This window comes from Bos grunniens, chromosome 15, assembly GCF_055505025.1.
Source record: "Bos grunniens cultivar Pamir isolate PY7600 chromosome 15, Bosgru_T2T1.0, whole genome shotgun sequence".
In the NCBI taxonomy this organism is placed as follows: Eukaryota; Metazoa; Chordata; class Mammalia; order Artiodactyla; family Bovidae; genus Bos; species Bos grunniens.
Window position 1 is genome coordinate 83,495,008 of NC_141179.1, and position 16,259 is coordinate 83,511,266.

Consider the following 16,259-nt stretch of genomic DNA (forward strand, 5'->3'; position numbering starts at 1 on the left):
ATGGCAAAACCACGACAATATTGTAAAGTAATTAGCCTCCAATTAAAATAAATAAATTTGTATTAAAAAAACAGTTATTGGATATATTAAAAAATTACCCTGTTTATAATAACATCTCAATTTTTTTACATATATTTCAACACATCATCTCCAAAATAATCTTGAAATTTATCTTAATTTATACTCCCAATAAAATTTGGTAGAGCAAAGCATGTGTGCCCAATAGTTACAAAATCAGTCTTCTTAGGGAAGCCTCGTACAAACTGTTCTAAAGGGAGCTTAGTACATCTCACTACTAGCCCCAATTATTGTCCTAATATTCGAATATTCTGCAGGTTAGGCACCATTAGTTCAATGGACATGAGTCTAGGCAAATGCCAGGAGACAGTGAAGGACAGGGAGGCCTGGTGTGCGCAGTCCATGGGGTTGCAAAGAGTCAGACATGACTGAGCGACTGAACAACAACAAGGAAACAATAAGCTCTAACTCAGAGATTTAGTTCTCAGTGACATAATCAAGATGACAACATAGGTCCTTCCTGACTTCAGTTCCCCTCACCAGAAAAAAGAAAAGTGAAAGTCGCTCAGCCATGTCTGACTCTCTGTGACCCCCTGGACTATAGCCTGCCAGGCTCCTCTATCCATGGAATTCTCCAGGCCAGAATACTGGAGTGGGTAGCCTATCCCTTCTCCAGAGGAACTTCCTGTCCCAGGAATCGAAACAGAGTCTCCTGCATTGCAGGTGGATTCTTTCCCAGCTGAGCTACCAGGGAAGCCCCAACACAAAAATAATTAGCAGTTATTTATAGGCACGTACCAATGAAAAATCCTAAGCACAGGAATGAGGCTGAACTAGAGAGATGGAGAAAAACCACATTAGATGGGTAGAGGACCAGATACGTTTGATTGCATTGCCCCTCTCCTAGCTACACCAAGAGCACCCTTCTAGGGCTATGGTTTCTTTATGGGAAAGAGAGAGAGCCCACTGTGGACCTCCAGCTCCCCTGGCATTACGGGTCACTCCTTAGGAAGACCTTCTCTGGTCTCATGTCCTAGAAACCATGCAGGAATCTGTGGGGTGTGACCACTGAGAATCACACTGTGACAGAGAAGGGAGACCCGCCTTGGAACAGTCAGGGCTTGGATCTTGGCAGACTGAGTTCCAGCAGTTTTGTGTGATTTGGGACCCCAAAAAATGAGCCTTGCCATCCTGGGAGCCTCTTCTCCTGCACCTATGATTCATAACCCCATCTACTACTGAGGTTATTCAAGCATGGCTAGAACACTCAGAAAATTCCATGACCCAGGAGTGCTTGAGTAGTGTCCAGACAGGAGCTCTGCCCATTTGCATGGCCCCATCTGGCCAGAGAACTTTGTGTGCAGTTCTTCCTAATTTGTTTCCCAAACAAGGAGCCTTGCCAGTCTTGGGCCTGTTCTGTGGTCATGTACAGGCAAGAAGAATAATGTATAGTCCTAACCACTCTGAACACAACCTTCAGACCCAGCGTCCAGGAGAACTAACTGAAGCATGTGGGAAACTGCATAGCCCATCCCACAGCCCTGCTTACAGTAGCATGTGAGCAGAGAGCCTGACCTCTCTGACTCTCTGCAGAGCAAAGCTGTGCCCCCACGTGACCAAGGAACTCGGTGTACAGTTCTTCTGATTTGGGTCCCCAGTTAGTGAGTCACAACAGCCTTGGAGCCCATTCTGCAGCCCTGTCCAGGTTGTGAAGTTAATTCTCAGCCCTACCTCCTGCTGGATAGAGTACTCAGTCCTGCTCAGCTCAGAAGCCTGGCCTGAGAATCTAGGTAAGAAGAGACACCGTCTTAATGCTACTCTTGGCCAAGAAACCAAGGAAGCAGTCATATCAACTACTCCTGGCCAAAGCATCTGCACCCCAGCCTCAGCGCCTGGGCAATGTCCTCACCCCAAAAAAGACTTTGATCAGTATCAGTTCAGTTGCTCGGTCATGTCTGATTCTTTATGACCCCATGGACTGCAGCATGCCAGGCTTCCCCATCTAGCACCAACTCCCAGAGTTTACTCAAACTCGTGTTCATTGAGTCAGTGATGCCATCCAATCATCTAATCCTCTGTCGTCCCTTTCTCCTGCTGCCTTCAATCTTTCCCAGCATCAGGGTCTTTTCCAATGAGTCAGCATACTTCACATCAGGTGGCCAAAGGACTGGAGTTTCAGCTTCAACCTCAGTCCCTCCAATGAATATTCTGGACTGATTTCCTTTAGGATGGACTGGTTGGATCTCCTTGCTGTCCAAGGGACTCTCAAGAGTCTTCACCAACACCACAGTTCAAAAGCATCAATTCTTCAGCACTCAGCTTTCTCTATAGTCGAACTCTCACATCCATACATGACCACTGGAAAAACCATAGCTTTGACTAGATGGACCTTTGCTGGCAAAGTAATGTCTCTGCTTTTTAACATGATGTCTAGGTTGGTCATAACTTTCCTTCCAAGGGGCAAGTGTCTTTTAATTTCATGGCTGCAGTCACCATCTGCAATGATTTTGGAGCCCTCAAAAATAAAGTCAGCCACTGTTTCCACCGTTTCCCCATCTATTTGCCATGAAGTGATGGGACTGGATGCCATGATCTTAGTTTTCTGAATGTTGAGTTTTAATCCAGCTTTTCACACTCCTCTTTCACTTTCACCAAGAGGCTCTTTAGTTCTTCACTTTCTTCTATAAGGTTGGTGTCATCTGCATATCTGAGGTTATTGGTATTTCTCCCAGCAATCTTGATTTCAGCTTGTGCTTCATCCAACCCAGATTTTGATAGCTAGCCCAATTGATCAAGGTCACTGCCAGATGATCTATCTAGAACTCCAAGCTGAGCTGACTGGGGAAGGGCTGTCTCTACTAAACCAAGCCTGGAAAATCTGGAAGTAGAGATCATTTACTCAAATGTGCGGACACTAACAAAGGAATCAAGGATCATGAAAAATTAGGTAAATATGACACCATTAAAGGAAACTTATAAAGCTTTAATAGCTTCATAAGAATCCGCTGGCCAAGAATCCACATGCAATGTGGGAGACCTGGGTTCGATCCCTAGGTTGGGAAGATCCAGTGGAGAAGAGAAGAGCTACACACTCTAGTATTCTAGCCTGGAGAATTCCATGGACTCTAAAGTCCATGGGGTTGCAAAGAGTCAGACATGACTGAGTGACTTTCACTAAAGAAATAAAGATCTATAAATGGTCTGACAAAGAACTCAGCATCTCTTTTAAAAGTTCGGTGAAATGTAAAACCCATAAACAAACAACCAGATAAAATTAAGAAAACAATACATTAGCAAAATGAATAAAATGTGTTTAACAAAGAAAGAGAAACCATTAAAAAAAAAAAAAAACAGAAATCCTAGAGTTGAAGAAATCAATAGAGACTTTTAACAGCACACTCAATAAAACAGGAGGGAAAACAATGAAAAGAGTTAAGAAAGCCTAAGAGATTTATTATGGGACAACATCACCATCAAGACAAAAGACATGTGTATTAGCTAATCTCTCTCTCTCTCTCATGCACATTGCATGTGAACTAAATACAAAGGCCAAAAGTAATGAATGGTATGGTTTTTATTTTCTCCTTTACTTGTATATTGTTTTTCAACTTTCTGCAACTCCTATATTTATAATAAGAACAAGTTACTAAGATATATGCATCTTTAATCCTTAATAGCAAAGGGAGACAGAGAGACAGGGAGAGGGAAAATGACAGAGAGAACGAGGAAGAATGTCAGAGACAATAGATTTTCCACACTTTTACCTACTGGCTGTGCAACACTTAGCTAGTTATTACCTCCCAGTTGCCTCATCTATAAATGGGGCTAATAATCCTTTACCACCTCATCGGGTTGTTGCAGGGACTGAATGACATAAAGGGTTCAAAACAGTAAGAGATGAATGAATGTTAGTGGTGGTCATTTCCATGATCATTCCTCACCATAAAGGGAAAAATAAGTCAGAACTAATCCTGAAGTAGCAAGGAGTTCTTCATAAAATTAGTTCCTAAATTAAATGAGTTCTAAACCTAGACTCCAGAATATTGTTAATAAGTGATTATATTTATTTCTATATTGTATTATTTCCCAGTCAGCAAAAGTGTAAGCTCTGATTTCTGCTTTTTATGTTCCACCAACACCAAGTAGAGTGGAACTTGTGATATTCACTATAGACAGCATGTAGACTAGTGGAGAGGTTATGCTATGTGCATCTCATATACTAATATTTGTATTACTCAGTAAATATATGCTGGATATGTTAAGAAGTAATTCTTTAACCCATTTTTGGATATGAAAGTAAAAATACATTTGTTTCATTTCAATTTATACTTTTATGAACTTTAAAATCTTTCTGTTTACTCTTATAAGAATACTGCCAACATATTCTCACCCATTCTGTCCAAGATGTGTAGAATTCCATGAAAATATTTTGAAAGTATAAACTCTCACCCACATTCCCAGTATATCAACACAATTAATCAGTTCAGTGAAAGTAAGTCCAGCTTTCGACCAATCACTAGCAGTGAAATCTTTCATCTTCCCAATACATTCTAGGAACAGACTCAGCTTCAACTAAACTTATCTATAAAGTAACCCATCACTGCCAGAAAGGAATGATGAGCTGTGTGTGGTTTCACTTATCCCTGATAAATTTTATCCTAAAAATTTATGTTGTTAAAATTTGGAAAACTGCAGGAAAAGCAAATATCCTGTAATATAGTCACTCTCTTCGAATGAACCTTTCTGTATGTGTTCACCAGCTTTCAAGATGGTTTGTAGCAGAAAAGGTGACTGATGTAAATATTGGTTGGAGATTTTCACTAGGGAGATATAGCCTATTAAAACTTTTTCCAAATCTTATCCACTAAGGACATGGTCATTTGCAAGGTTGTGCAGCGTACAAAGTCAGGTTAAGAAAGCCAAGAATGTTGCTGCATAAAAAAGGACAATGTAAGGAAGAAAAGACTAAAAGTGACATTTAAGCCAACACTACCTGTACTTGCAGTGGGGAATCTCTGATGTCTGTTTCATCCAAGCTCTGGTCTCCAAACCCCCAAATTATTCAAAATAATAGTGGACAGCTACTTAAAGTATTTCAAAAGCCCAGTGGAATGGTACTTGAGTACTTTTCCATAGCATTATGGCATGACCAGCTGGACTTTTCTTACACAGAAATAAGGAATCGCAGCTGTATATTGAAGTGGAACTCAAATTCATTATTATCTTTTACAAGCATGCTCAGCAAGCATAAATTTAAAGGGTCCTTGGGATGGATAAAGTTGGGAAACACAGGCAAGCATTTCTGAGCTTAGGAAATTCCCCTGAAATTCAGTAAACTATTAGTTAAATTCAGCACTCAGTTAACTTGTACAACGTGTTGGGCTTCACAGACATCATTTCATTTGAGTCTCAGTGATCTTATTACCCCTATTTTACCAGTGAAAAAGAGACGGTAACAGAGTTCAAAATTATATCCTTGGGAAATTGCAGAACTAGATCTCAACAGTTGTCTCTCACTACAGAGTGAGACCTGAAATTTTAAGTTAGAGATTATCCTTGTCATTGAAAGTCAGAAAATTCGGATAAGGAGAAAGGGAACCTAAGGACGAGCTTAGAAGGAGGTCATGGACCTGCGGGAGGGGGAAGAGTTGAAGAAAGAAAGAAACAGGACTAAAAACCTTTCTCTCTGAAGAATCACATAGCTAAAGAGATAGCACAAAATCCACTCTTCTGTATAAATCTTGCCTTCTCACCTTGACTCAGATCCCCCAGAATGACAGAGCTCTTGCCAAACATTGAAATCTTCTATCTCCCCAAAATTTTCAGATAGGACCTATTGCAGTCAAAGATGGACCCTTGTGTCCATGAGCTGGCTGTTCACTCACAGCCAGAGAGAATGACACATGGGGGATACTCTTAAATGTGTTAATAACGGCAGAGGTGAAATGGAAAGGACAATTAGGGAAAGAAAACTCTCCAGGCACTTGCTCTCTGGAGTCATGGTTGTCACGGAGTCTTCGTCCCTGCTAATTTCATGCTCGATTTTACTCTGTCCCTTCTGGATCCATTCCCCACTTCCCCATAGTCCAATCATGATTGTTTGATTATAACTCTTCTTTTAATGAACTTGGAGTCATTAGAGCTGGAGATCCCTGGACCTAGGGATTATCTAGTTCAATGCATTCAATTTCCAGGTGAGGACCTGAAGCCAGTGCAACTAAGGGATTTGCTCAAGATAACATAACCAGTTGGTAAATTGAGTTAAAAAAATAAACATTTGTCTTTTCTGTTTACAAAGCACTTAATTTTATATATATGCATACATATATGTTTTTCAATTGCCTTAACTGAATCAATCATCATAGCAGCCCTGTGAGGCAGTCAAGATGTCATATTCTATGCATAAGTGAGGAAATCAATGCAATAAGGAACAAAAAATTAATAGATGACAAGGCCACGAATTATTGTGATTGCAACCGTAAGCATTGGTATCAGCAAACCTGAGTTCATATCATCTCTTCCACTTGAGGATTTCATAATCTTCAGCAAATTAACCTCCCTAAGCCTCAGAACTGTCACCTCAGCGTTATCATGGAGCTGACAATAGTAGCTATTTCATAGAGTAGCTCTTCATGTGTGTGGACGTGTGCTTAATCACACAAGATTTTTTTCAAAGCAAGATACATTATATAAAGATAAGAAAAGCAATAGAAAAATTAATAAAATCAAAGATAATTTTCAGAGGGATAACAAAGTGACAAAGCTTTATATAGACTGAGAAAATGAGAGAAATTAACCCTGAACTTAACCCTAAATGAACCTATGAGCCATGCCATGTGGAGCCAGCCAAGAATGACAGGTCATGGTGGAGAGGTCTGACAGAATGTGGTCCACTGGAGAAGGGAATGGCAAGCCAAACTTCAGTATTCTTGCCTTGAGAATCCCATGAACAGTGTGAAAAGGCCAAAGGACAGGACACTGAAAGATGAACTCCCCAGGTCAGTAGGTGCCAATATGCTACTGGAGATCAGTGGAGAAACAACTCCAGAAAGAATGAAGAGATGGAGCCAAAGCAAAAACAACATATAGGTTTGGATATGACTTGTGATGGAAGTAAAGTCCAATGCTGTAAACAGCAATATTGCATAGGAACCTGGAAGGTTAGGTCCATGAATCAAGGCAAATTAGAAGTGTCAAATAGGAGATGGCAAGAGTGAACATTGACGTTTTAGGAATCAGTGATCTAAAATGGACCGGAATAGGTGAATTTAACTCAGATGACCATTATATCTACTACTGTGGCAAAGAATCCCTAGTAGAAAAGGAGTAGACATCATGGTCAACAAAAGAGTCTGAAATGCAGTACTTGGATGCAATCTCAAAAACGACAGAATGATCTCTGTTCGTTTCCAAGGCAAACCATTCAATATCATGGTAGTTCAAGTCTATGCCAGTAATGCTGTAATGACCAGTAATGCTGAAGAAGCTGAAGTTGAACGGTTCTATGCAGACCTACAAGACCTTCTAGAACTAACACCCAAAAAAGATGTTTTTTTTTTTCATTATACTGGACTGCAATTCAAAAGTAGGGAGTCAAGAAACGCCTGGGGTAACAGGCTAATTTAGCCTTGGAGTACAGAATGAAGCAGGGCAAAGACTAATAAGAGTTTTGCCAAGAGAACGCCCTGGTCATAGCAAACACCCTCTTCCAGCAACACAAGAGAAGGCTCTACACATGGACATCACCAGATGGTCGACACCAAAATCAGATTGATTATATCCTTTGTAGCCAAAGATGGAGAAGCTCTATACAGTCAGCAAAAACAAGACTGGGAGCTGACTGTGGCTCAGATCATGAACCCTTTATTGCCAAATTCAGACTAAAGTTAAAGAAAGTAGCAAAAACCACTAAACTATTCAGGTATGACCTAAATCAAATGCCTTATGACTATACAGTGGAAGTGACAAATAGATTCAAGGGATTAGATCTGATAGACAGAGTGTCTGAAAAACTATGGATGGAGGTTTGTGACATTGTACAGGAATCAGTGATCAAGACCATCTCTAAGAAAAAGAAAAGCAAAAAGGCAAAATGGTTTTCTGAGGAGGCCTTAAAATAGCTGAAAATAGAAGAGATGTGAAAGGCAAAGGAGAAAAGCAAAGATATACTCACTTGACTGCAGAGTTTCAAAGAACAGCAAGGAGAGATAAGAAAGCCTTCCTCAGTGATCAGTGCAAAGAAATAGAGGAAAACAATAGAATGGGAAAGACTAGAGATCTCTTCAAGAAAATTAGAGAAAGCAAGGGAACATTTCATGCAAAGATTGGCACAATTAAGGACAGAAATAGTATGGACCTAACAGAAGCAGAACATATTAAGAAGAGGTGACAAGAATACACAGAACTATACAAAAAAGATCTTCACGACCCAGATAATCACGATGGTGTGATCACTCACTTAGAGCCAAACATCCTGGAAAGCAAAGTCAAGTGGGCCTTAGGAAGCATCACTACAAACAAAGCTAGTGGATGTGATGGAATTCCAGCTGAGCTATTTCAAATCCTAAAAGATGATGCTGTGAAAGTGCTGCACTCAATATGCCAGCAAATCTGGAAAACTCAGCAGTGGCCACAGGACTGGGAAAGGTCAGTTTTCATTCCAATCCCAAAGAAAGGCAATGACAAAGAATGCTCAAACTACTGCACAATTGCACTCATCTCACACATTAGTAAAGTAATGCTGAAAATTCTCCAAACCAGGCTTCAACAGTACATGAACCGTGAACTTCCAGTTTTAGAAAAGGCAGAGGAACCAGAGGTCAAATTGTCAACATCCGTTGGATTATCGAAAAAGCAAGAGAGTTTCCAGAAAAATATCTCCTTCTGCTTTATTGCCTATGGCAAAGCCTTTGACTATGTGGATCACAACAAACTGTGGGAAATTCTTCAAGTGATGGGAATACCAGACCACCTGACCTGCCCCTTGATAAATCTGTATGCAAGTCAGGAAGCAACAGTTAGAACTGGCCATGGAACAACAGACTGGTTCCAAATCGGGAAAGGAGTATGTCAAGGCTGTATGTTGTCACCTTGCTTATTTAATTTATGTGCAGAACTCCAGTACTCTTGCCTGGGAAATCCCATGGATGTAGGAGCCTGGTAGGCTGCAGTCCATGGGGTCGCTAAGAGTCGGACACAACTGAGCGACTTCACCTTCACTTTTCACTTTCATGCATTGGAGAAGGAAATGGCAACCCACTCCAGTGTTCTCATCCAGAGAATCCCAGGGACGGGGGAGCCTTGTGGGCTTCCATCTATGGGGGTGCACAGAGTTGGACACAACTGACACTACTTAGCAGCAGCAGAAGAAGAAGAACACATCATGAGAAATGCTGGGCTGGATGAAGCACAAGCTGGAATCAAGATTGCCAGGAGAAATATCAATAACGTCAGATATACAGATGACACCACCCTTACGGCAGAAAGTGAAGAAGAACTAAAGATGAAACTGAAACAGGAGAGTGAAAAAGTTGGCTTAAAGCTCAACATTGAGAAAACTAAGATCATGGCATCCTGTCCCATCACTTCATGGCAAATATATGGGGAAACAGTGACAGGCTTTATTTTAGGGGGCTCCAATATCACTGCAGATGGTGACTCCAGCCATGAAATCAAAAGACACTTGCTCCTTGGAAGAAAAGTTATGATCAACCTGGACAGTGTATTAAAAAGCAGAGACTTTACTTTGCCAACAAAGGTCTGTCTAGTCAAAGCTATGGTTTTTCCAGTAGTCATGGATGGTTGTGAGAGTTGGACTATAAAGAAAACTGAGCACCAAAGAATTGATATCTTTGAACTGTGGTGTTGGAGAAGACTCTTGAGAGTCCCTTGGACTGCAAGGAGATCCAACCAGCCCATCCTAAAGGAAATCACTCCTGAATATTCATTGGAAGGACTGATAGTGAAGTTGAAACTCCAGTCCTTTGGCCACCTGATGCAAAGAACTGACTCATTTGGAAAGACTCTGATGCTGGGAAAGATTGAAGGCAGGAGGAGAAGGGGATGACAGAGGATGAGATGGTTGGATGGCATCACTGACTCAATGGACATGAGTTTGAGTAAACTCTGGGAGTTGGTGATGGACAGGGAGGCCTGGCTTGCTGCAGTCCATGGGGTTGCAAAGAGTCAGACATGACTGACCAACTGAACTGAACTGATACATTTGTCAAAACTCACTGAATTGTAATTTTTATTTATTTTTTAGAAATGTATGTATTTGGCTATTATGGATCTTTATTGCTGCACTCGGGCTCTTTCTAGTTTCCATGAGTGGGGGCTACTCTCTCTCTGTGGGGCATGAGCTTCTTATTGCAGGGAGTAATATGTACTTTATATCACTTTGTTGAAGTCTGGGAAATCTGGCAGGTCAACAGTCAATACACATCTTATTCTTATTTTTAAACAGATCACAAGGACCACAATTTACATCCTCCTACTGCAGATGAAAATTGGCCAGAGTAAAGAACCCTGCCTATTTTCAATCTATTTCCGCTTTTGCACCTTAAGTATTCCTGGCAAATATCAGCATTAAAGTAACTCTAACCATTCTACTCCAACCATTATATCACACCATACAACCACAAGTTTCTGGGACACAAAATGTTGAACACAGATAAAAGAAAAGAATTTATACCAGCTTTTCATATTTGTTCTTGCTCTACAGTATGAAATATTTAGTAACTTTATTATGTCCATGGATTCTTACACAATTCTCATCACATTAAACATGTTTAGATGCTTGAAATAGCAGAAATTATTTGGTAGCATGATCACAATGTCTATGTCCAACAAGGGTGTGCTCAGCTGCATCTGATTCTGCAGTCCCATGCACTGTAGCCCACCAGGCTCCTCTGCTCATGTGATTTTTCCAGGCAAGTATACTGAAGTGGGTTGCCATTTCCTACTCCAAGGGATCTTGCAAACCCAGGGATCACATGTGTGTCTCTTGCATTTCCTGCATTGGCAGGCAGATTCTTTATCACTAGCACCACCTGGGAAGCCTGCAACCTAGGGTGAATTTTCCGAATTTAATGGGAGAGAGAGAGAGAGATTTGAGTCCTACAATATCAGAAATCTCTATTGACTGTGACATAGATTTTTAATATCATCCCCATGAGAACTCCCCATTCTACACTGCAAGCAAGAAATTACATCATGGAACTCATGAGTAAATGGCACAGAAGGGAACACATGCTTCATTCCTTTCCTCTCTATAATTCACATCACCTCTGCCTTATTAGAGTGGTGGAGCCCAGGATATACTCCCAAACTATTAGGTAATTGTCCCTGAGAAGGACTTACACAAACATAAGCTATGTCATGCTCGTCTTTCCAGGAGGCACAATCAGGCCAATGAAGTGAAGTGAAGTGAAGTGAAGTGAAAGTCGCTCAGTTGTGTCTGACTCTTTGCGACCCCATGGACTGTAGAGTCCATGGACTTCTCCAGGCCAGGATACTGGAGTGGGTAGCCTTTCGCTTCTTCAGGGGATCTTCTCAACCCAGGGATCAAACCCAGGTTTCCCACATTGCAGGCAGACTCTACCAGCTGAACCACCAGGGAAGCCCAATCAGGCCAATAGTACACTTGTTTCTGCCCAAAGCTATGTTCCCTCTCTGCATACATTCTCATCAGAAACACAGAAAAAACACTGGCCACCACCACGTCCAGATTATGTTGTGTCAGAATATCTGGGAGACGAGGTTTACACACTCCTGAGGCCTCTGTCAGCTGTCTCTCCTTCAGGGTCAGAAGCCCGAGATGGAACAGGGCTCCCTCTCAGAAGCGAAAAAGAAGCAACAAGGCACTAAACTCCAGTGTTTCACAAATACTTGTGGATGTATCGATAAATGATGAGGCCTCTCTTCATGTAGGCTGAAAGTAATGAGGCCCTAGGATGTAAAAATACTGTTTGTGTAGCATGATCCAACTGTTGATCCATTTGGGGATATTATGTGTCAAATTAAGCTTTCTTGGTCTAAAAGCAGTATGTCTTTTGTTATACTTCATTCATAAGAATGTTCTTGTGTAAGGTGACTCTGACAGGAAAAATCCATCTGAAATCTCAGAATCTGTGGCCTCAGCAATACCTACTCTTCTTTTGCAACCTTCTCAAGGCATCTTTGATTTCTTGGTTCCTCAGACTGTATATCAAGGGATTCAACATGGGAATCATCACAGTGTAGAAGAATGATGCAAATCTGTCAAAGCTGGAGGAACCACCAGAGCTGTAACTCAAATAGACAAACATACCTGAGGTATAAAAGAGAGTGACTGCTGTCAGATGGGAAGCACAGGTGTTGAAAGCCTTGGACCTGCCGCTTGAGGTCGTGATCTTCATGATGGAGATGACAATGTAGACATAGGATACCATGATAACGGAAACATTTACTATCCCAAAGATCATTGTTAATATTACAGTTAAGAGATGTAAAAAGAAAGTGTCAGTGCAGGATAGAACTAACAGCTGGGGCAGGTCACAGAAGAAGTGGTTGATGACATTAGGCCCACAGAAGTGGAGCTGGAGCATGAAACACAACTGGAATACAGTAGCAGAGAGTCCAGCCAAGTAGGATCCCAGCACCATCCGACCGCAGAGAGCAGGCGACATGACTGATGAATAGAGGAGTGGGTTACAAATGGCAGCATATCGGTCATAAGCCATGGCGGTCATGAGGCAAGACTCACTCAGCCCCATGGTGGAGAATACGAAATTCTGAATAACACAATCCACATAGGTGATAATTTGCCGCCTCTGGAAGAATTCGTAGAGCATCTTTGGGGCTGTGGAAGTCACATAGCAGATGTCCATGAAGGACAGGTTACTGAGAAAGAAGTACATGGGGGTGTGGAGGTGGGAGTCCATCCTTATTAAGATGAGAAGCGACAGGTTCCAAGTCAGGGTCAAAATGTATATCACCAGGAACACGACAAAGAGCACTACTATGATTCTGGGAAAATCTGAGAATCCCAACAGGATAAAATGAGTGATCTCTGTGATATTTCCTCCTCCAATCATTGGTTTGATGCTCCTAAAATCAGAAAAGAGACGAGAATACATTGCCTACTCATCAAATGATAGCATTACAAGTCTCATATATACCATATTTTTCCCCATTGAGCACTGGAAAAGTGGAAATGCTCCACTGTCCTAGGGCGAGACCCCAGCTTTTCATCTCGACTTGTCCAGAAATGCCTTCTCAGTGTTCAATGGACTACAGAGTCCATGGAGTTCTCCAGGCCAGAATACTGGAGTGGGTAGCCTTTCCCTACTCCAGGGGGTCTTCCCAACCCATAGATCGAACCCAGGTCTCCCACATTGCAAGCAGATTCTTTAACAGCTGAGCCAGCAGGGAAGCCCAAGAAGAGTGGATTGAGTAGCCTATCATTTCTCCAGCAGATCTTCCCAACCCAGGAATTGAACTGGTGTCTCTGCAGTTGCAGAATTTCAGGCAGACTCTTTACCAGCTGAGCCCCAAGGGAAGCCAAATTATTTTATGAGGTCTCACAAACATTAAAAGGAATATTTTTTAATTGACTGAAGCTTTGAAATAAAGCACACTCTATCTCTGCCAAAGCAATTGAAATTTTGTGCTTGTGTATGATGAAGAAACCTTTGGTTAAAACAACAGGGATTTTAAAGACCTCTGATGATTTAATATATGTGACTGTTGCTTTATAATAATAAAAGGAAAAGCAGCATCATTTCAGGATAAATTTGAACTAGCCCTTCTTCCCATGATGGTCACCCATACGGGTTTTCAAAAATTTCTTCTTTGCCCATAAAAAATTACCCTGTTTATGGAGCTGGTGCAGCCCCCTGGATTCGGGGAGGCATGCCAAGGGTGCCCCAGATGGAGACCCTACGGTCATCTGATTTCCTGGACCCCAAATACGGAGGGACTAGCAGGCCGTGCAGATGCAACCCAGATGTTTTATCAAGGGTGCTGTATAGATGGAGAAATCTTGAGGCTACTCTAAAAATAAGACTGAAAATCAGAATTAGGAGGCTTAAGTCCAAATCCTGAGAACACCAGAGAACTCCTGACTGCAGGGAACATTAATTGACAGGAGCTCATCAAATGCCTCCATACCTACACTGAAACCAAGCACCTCCTAAGGGCCAAAAAGTTCCAGAGCAAGACGTACCATGCAAATTCTCCAGCAACACAGGAACACAGCCCTGAGCTTCAATATACAGGCTGCCTGAACTCATTCCAAACCCACTGACATCTCATAACTCATTACTGGACACCTCATTGCACTCGAGAGAAGAAATCCAGCTCCACCCACCAGAACACCAACACAACCTTCCCTTCCCAGAAAACCTCGACAAGCCACCCGTAAAACCCCACCCACACTGAGGAAACGCCACAATAAAGAGAACTCCACAAACTGCCAGAATACAGAAAGGCTACCCCAAACACAGCAATATAAACAAGATGAAGAGACAGAGGAATACCCAGCAGGTAAAGGAACAGGATAAATGCCCACCAGACCAAACAAAAGAGCAAGAGATAGGGAATCTACCTGATAAAGAATTCTGAATAATGATAGTCAAAATGATCCAAAATCTTGAAAACAAAATGGAATCACAGATAAATAGCCTGGAGACAAGGATTGAGAAGATGCAAGAAAGATTTAACAAGGACCTAGAAGAAATAAAAAAGAGTCAATATATACTGAATAATGCAATAAACGAGATCAAAAACACCCTAGAGGGAACAAATAGTAGAATAATGGATGCAGAAGGTAGGATTAGTGAGGTAGAAAATAGAATGGTAGAAATAAGTGAATCAGAGAGGAAAAAAGAAAAACGAATTAAAAGAAATGAGAACAATCTCAGAGACCTATGGGACAATGTTAAATGCCCCAACATTCGAATCACAGGAGTCCCAGAAGAAGAAGACAAAAAGAAAGACCATGAGAAAATACTTCAGGAGATAATAGTTGAAAATTTTCCTAAAATGGGGAAGGAAATAATCACCCAAGTCCAAGAAACCCAGACAGTTCCAAACAGGATAAACTCAAGGCAAAACACCCCAAGACACATATTAATCAAATTAACAAAGATCAAACACAAAGAACAAATATTAAAAGCAGCAAGGGAAACACCACAAATAACACACAAGGGGATTCCCATAAGAGTAACAGCTGATCTTTCAATAGAAACTCTTCAGGCCAGGAGGGAATGGCAGGACATACTTAAAGTGATGAAAGAAAATAATCTACAGCCCAGATTACTGTACTCAGCAAGGATCTCATTCAAATATGAAGGAGAAATCAAAAGCTTTACAGACAAGCAAAAGCTGAGAGAATTCAGCACCACCAAACCAGCTCTCCAAAAAATGATAAAGGATCTTCTCTAGACAGGAAACACAGAAAGTGTGTATAAACATGAACCCAAAACAATAAAGTAAATGGCAACGGAATCATGCTTATCAATAATTACCTTAAATGTAAATGGGTTGAATGCCCCAACCAAAAGACAATGACTGGCTGAATGGATAAAAAGACCCCTATGTATATAGTTGTCTACAAGAGACCCACATCAAAACAAGGGACACATACAGACTGAAAGTGAAGGTCTGGAAAAAGATATTCCACGCAAATAGAGACAAAAAGAAAGCAGGAGTAGCAATACTCATATCAGATAAAATTGACTTTAAAACAAAGGCTGTGAAAAGAGACAAGGGCACTACATAATGATCAAAGGATCAATCCAAGAAGAAGATATAACAATCATAAATATATATGCACCCAACATAGGAGCACCACCATATGTAAGACAAATGCTAACAAGTATGAAAGGAGAAATTAACAATAACACAATAATAGTAGGACACCTTAATGCCCCAATCACACCTATGGATAGATCAACTAAACAGAAGATTAACAAGGGAACACAAACTTTAAATGATACAATAGACCAGTTAGACCTAATTGGTATCTATAGGACATTTCACCCCAAAACAATGAATTTCAACATTTTTCTCAGCTCACATGGAACCTTCTCCAGGATAAATCACATCCTGGGCCAAAAATCTAGCCTTGGTAAATTCAAAAACATTGAAATCATTCCAACCATCTTTTCTGACCACAACACAGTAAGATTAGACCTCAATTACAGGAGAAAAACTATTAAAAATTCCAACATATGGAGGCTGAACAACACGCTGCTGAA

The 16,259-nt window shown here is 41.1% G+C and overlaps 1 protein-coding gene across 1 annotated transcript; it reads right to left on the minus strand.

Moving 5' to 3' along the window:
- Positions 1-12,155: 12,155 nt before the first annotated feature.
- On the minus strand, positions 12,156-13,097 carry LOC147358862 (olfactory receptor 5AN1-like). The gene has a single exon (XM_086342163.1). The coding sequence runs from the start codon at positions 13,092-13,094 to the stop codon at positions 12,156-12,158; it is 939 nt and encodes a 312-aa protein (XP_086198289.1). The 5' UTR covers positions 13,095-13,097.
- Positions 13,098-16,259: the final 3,162 nt, after the last annotated feature.